Raw genomic sequence first — 3,659 nt, 5'->3', positions numbered from 1 at the left:
AACCGCACAGGGCTCTGTTACCTGCCCGAGGAGCTCGCCGCCCTCCAGAAGCTGGTGAGCAGCACATTTTGGGCAGGGGATGGGGCTCGAAAGCTCCCAGTCAGGGCCCAGCACGGGAGAGCCGAGAGCCTCTTGCCTGCCAGCCTTGTGGCTCATCAGCGGGTGCTCTGGTGTCTAATAATAGGGCTGAGCTACGACGTGCGGTTGAAATTGGATGCAGGAGCTGTTAGGAGTGGGGTTGAGGCAGACATGTACTGGGTTTCACCTTGTTTTCCTAGAAAACCAGACTAAAAACCATGCTTAGATCTCTGCCCTTTAATAGAAGGGAAGGGTGAAGGTTTAGTATGGGGCAGATTAAGGTTTTGGGGCTTTTTTTTCCCCTCCTCCTTTGCTAAAAGATGCAGAAAGCAGGAGTTGGCAGCTGCCTGGCTTTGCTTTTTGGGCGGCTCGAGTTTTGCACAGGACCAGGTCCTCGGTGGAGTCCGTGGCCGAGCTTTGCTTTGGCAACGCCCTGCAGCGCATTATGGACATCGTCAAATCGGTGTCAGCCAAGCACCACGCTTTAAATGCTGCCAGAACTCCCCATCACCACCCCGGCTGTGCCCTGCTCAGGTGCAGCAAGCGGGGAAGTCCTTGGTGCTGCTTGGAGCCGCGCTCCAACTGGTGCTGGCAGATGCTGGGGAGCCACATTTGGACTTAAAACCTGGCATTTCACCCATGACTGCCAATTCCTCCTTTTCCTGAGCGTGTAACAGCTGGGAGGGTGACACCCAGAGGAAAATAAAATCCCCCTAGACCCTCCTCCAGCCTTGCCAGTTCCCACATGTCTCCCAGTTTCCAGTTCACCCAGTGAGAAGTGTTTCTGAGGGCTGGGGTCTGTTTGTTTGGCGACTGTGTGGGACTATGGTAAGGCAGCTCGGTGGCAGCCCAGAGCACCCCAAATGCAGGGCTGGGGGTGGGGGGATCTCAGCCAGGTCTGCCCCAGGGGTGGCAGAGGCAGCATGAACACACTGGAACCAGCCAACCAGTTTGAGACTGGGAGCATCCCAGCAGCTTAGTGTGGGACAGGGCTGAGCTCACCCCATGCCTCCACAATCCCCTACTTTTCTGGTATAGAGGAGCCCCCCCATCTGCTCCCTTTGCTCATTTGGGCTTGTTTGGGGGTTCCCCACAGGAGCACCTCTCCGTGAGCCACAACAGCCTCACCACGCTGCATGGGGAGCTCTCCGGCCTGCCCTGCCTCCGGGTAAGTGTCCCCCCTCACGTGTCCCACCTACATCAGGGCTTGGTGTCCACAGGCACCTGTCCCCAGCTCTGGGGACACGCAAGGATTGTCCCTGGCCACCCCGGGGGACTTAGCAGTGTGGCTGCAGTCCTGCCTCTCTCTCTCCCCTTTCAAGGCGATTGTGGCTCGTGCAAACAGCCTGAAGAATTCGGGAGTCCCCGATGACATCTTCCAGCTGGACGACCTCTCCGTGCTGGTAGGTGCAGCCTCCTGCTACAAGAGCCAGCTCAGGCTCCTGCGTCCTGCTCCTGTGCCTCAGTGGCCCCTCAGTATGCCCAGTGTGGCTGGAGCCAGCCATGCCCCCAAAGATGCCCCTTGGGTCTGGGTGGTGGCTGCTGGCTGCAGGGCAGAGGGTGATGCCCTTTTTGCTCTCCCGTTTGCCCCAGGACCTGAGCTACAACCAGCTCACAGAGTGTCCCCGGGAACTGGAGAACGCCAAGAACATGCTGGTCCTCAACCTCGGCCACAACAGGTGGGTCTGGACCAGGACAGCTGTGGCCACCTCCATCCATCAACCCCATCCACTCCAGGTCCTGCTCTCTGCCCTCTCCAGGGAGCAATCTGGGACTGGTGAAGGTCCTGAGCTGCCCTAACGCTCCCCGTGTTCCCACAGCATCGAGACCATCCCCAACCAGCTCTTCATCAACCTGACGGACCTCCTCTACCTCGACCTGAGCGACAACAAGCTGGAGAGCCTCCCACCGCAGATGAGACGCCTGGTTCACCTGCAGACCCTCATCCTCAACAACAACCCCCTCCTGCACGCACAGCTCCGGTAAGGCCCTGTTTTCCCGGTTGGATCCCACGATGCCAGGCTGGGGCCGGGTGCCTGCTCCTGATGCCATCTCCATCCCTTGGTTCTCCGTGGTCCGCAGGCAGCTCCCGGCGATGACGGCCCTGCAAACCCTGCACCTCAGGAACACCCAGCGCACGCAGAGCAACCTCCCCACCAGCCTGGAGGGCCTGGTCAACCTGGCAGGTAGGGCTGGGGCATCCAACCCCACAGTTTACGGGGTCCTCTTGAATCTGGTGCAGCTCTGGCCCAGTGGCCTCACCCCATCGTCTTCCCCCAGACGTGGACCTGTCCTGCAACGACCTCAGTCGCGTCCCCGAGTGCCTCTACACCCTGGGCAGCCTGCGGCGCCTCAACCTCAGCAGCAACCAGATCACGGAGCTGTCCCTCTGCATCGACCAGTGGACGCAGCTGGAGACCCTCAACCTGTCCCGCAACCAGCTCACCTCCTTGCCTGTATGTCCACGTGTGGTGTCCCTGTCCTGGCCTCTGCACCGCTGAGCTCCCCCTCACCCTGCCATGTCCTCCTTCCCCAGTCTGCCATCTGCAAGCTGACCAAGCTGAAGAAGTTGTACCTGAACTCCAACAAGCTCGACTTCGACGGGATCCCCTCAGGCATCGGCAAGCTCGCCAACCTCGAGGAGTTCATGGCGGCCAACAACAACCTGGAGCTCATCCCCGAGAGCCTGTGCAGGTAGGGGACAGCCCATGGCTCTGTCCCCAAGAGGGGATGTAGAGGGTGTGTGAGGATACGGGGTCTCTGAATGTCCCTGAAGGATGTGGCCCTGGTATGGCCCTTCACAGCATCTCTGTGTCCTGCAGGTGCTCCAAGCTGAGGAAGCTGGTGCTGAACAAGAACCGCCTGGTGACGCTGCCGGAGGCCGTCCACTTCCTGACGGACGTGGAGGTGAGACCCCAACACCCCCTCCACCTCGGGCAGGGTCCACCACAGCCCCAGCACATCCCTGGGATCCCAGGGCTGTGGGGTGGATGGGATGAGGTGAGGACAGGGCGTTTGGAGGCCAATACACGCAGTGAGGCACATGGTTCAGCCCAGGCAGGTGGTGGACTTGGGGCTCCCTTCACCTCACCGAAGCCCAGGGTGCTCTGGAGGTCTCCCCATCCCACCCCACATCTTCAGTGTCCCCATGCTTCAGAGCAGTGACGTCTCCCATCCCCTCCTTGGCAGATCCTGGACGTGCGGGAGAACCCCAACCTGGTGATGCCCCCGAAGCCGGTGGATCGGACCTCAGAGTGGTACAACATCGACTTCTCCCTGCAGAACCAGCTCCGCTTGGCCGGGTGCTCTGGAGGTCTCCCCATCCCACCCCACATCTTCAGTGTCCCCATGCTTCAGAGCAGTGACGTCTCCCATCCCCTCCTTGGCAGATCCTGGACGTGCGGGAGAACCCCAACCTGGTGATGCCCCCGAAGCCGGTGGATCGGACCTCAGAGTGGTACAACATCGACTTCTCCCTGCAGAACCAGCTCCGCTTGGCCGGAGCCTCCCCGGCCACCGTGGCGGCCGCTGCGGCCGGTAAGCATGGGGGGCCCGGGGGGACGCTCCCGCCCTTTACCCCG

General features: G+C 61.0%; 1 protein-coding gene across 1 annotated transcript in view; it reads left to right on the top strand.

The window, feature by feature from the left end:
* The window catches only part of FLII (flightless I homolog (Drosophila)), a gene marked incomplete at both ends in the record, with an annotated part of 8,271 nt that overhangs the window by 87 nt on the left and 4,525 nt on the right, over nucleotides 1-3,659 (top strand). Inside the window, 10 exons of the mRNA XM_010191218.1 lie at nucleotides 1-54; nucleotides 1,175-1,246; nucleotides 1,401-1,481; nucleotides 1,672-1,757; nucleotides 1,899-2,060; nucleotides 2,161-2,264; nucleotides 2,359-2,534; nucleotides 2,615-2,772; nucleotides 2,901-2,985; nucleotides 3,468-3,643. The exon at nucleotides 1-54 is cut by the window's left edge and continues 87 nt beyond it. Coding sequence (XP_010189520.1) covers nucleotides 1-54; nucleotides 1,175-1,246; nucleotides 1,401-1,481; nucleotides 1,672-1,757; nucleotides 1,899-2,060; nucleotides 2,161-2,264; nucleotides 2,359-2,534; nucleotides 2,615-2,772; nucleotides 2,901-2,985; nucleotides 3,468-3,643 — 1,154 coding nt within the window. The remainder of the gene's footprint in view (nucleotides 55-1,174; nucleotides 1,247-1,400; nucleotides 1,482-1,671; nucleotides 1,758-1,898; nucleotides 2,061-2,160; nucleotides 2,265-2,358; nucleotides 2,535-2,614; nucleotides 2,773-2,900; nucleotides 2,986-3,467; nucleotides 3,644-3,659) is intronic.

This window comes from Mesitornis unicolor, unplaced genomic scaffold (genome assembly GCF_000695765.1).
Source record: "Mesitornis unicolor isolate BGI_N332 unplaced genomic scaffold, ASM69576v1 scaffold33880, whole genome shotgun sequence".
In the NCBI taxonomy this organism is placed as follows: Eukaryota; Metazoa; Chordata; class Aves; order Mesitornithiformes; family Mesitornithidae; genus Mesitornis; species Mesitornis unicolor.
This window is presented reverse-complemented; position numbering and strand designations above follow the sequence as displayed.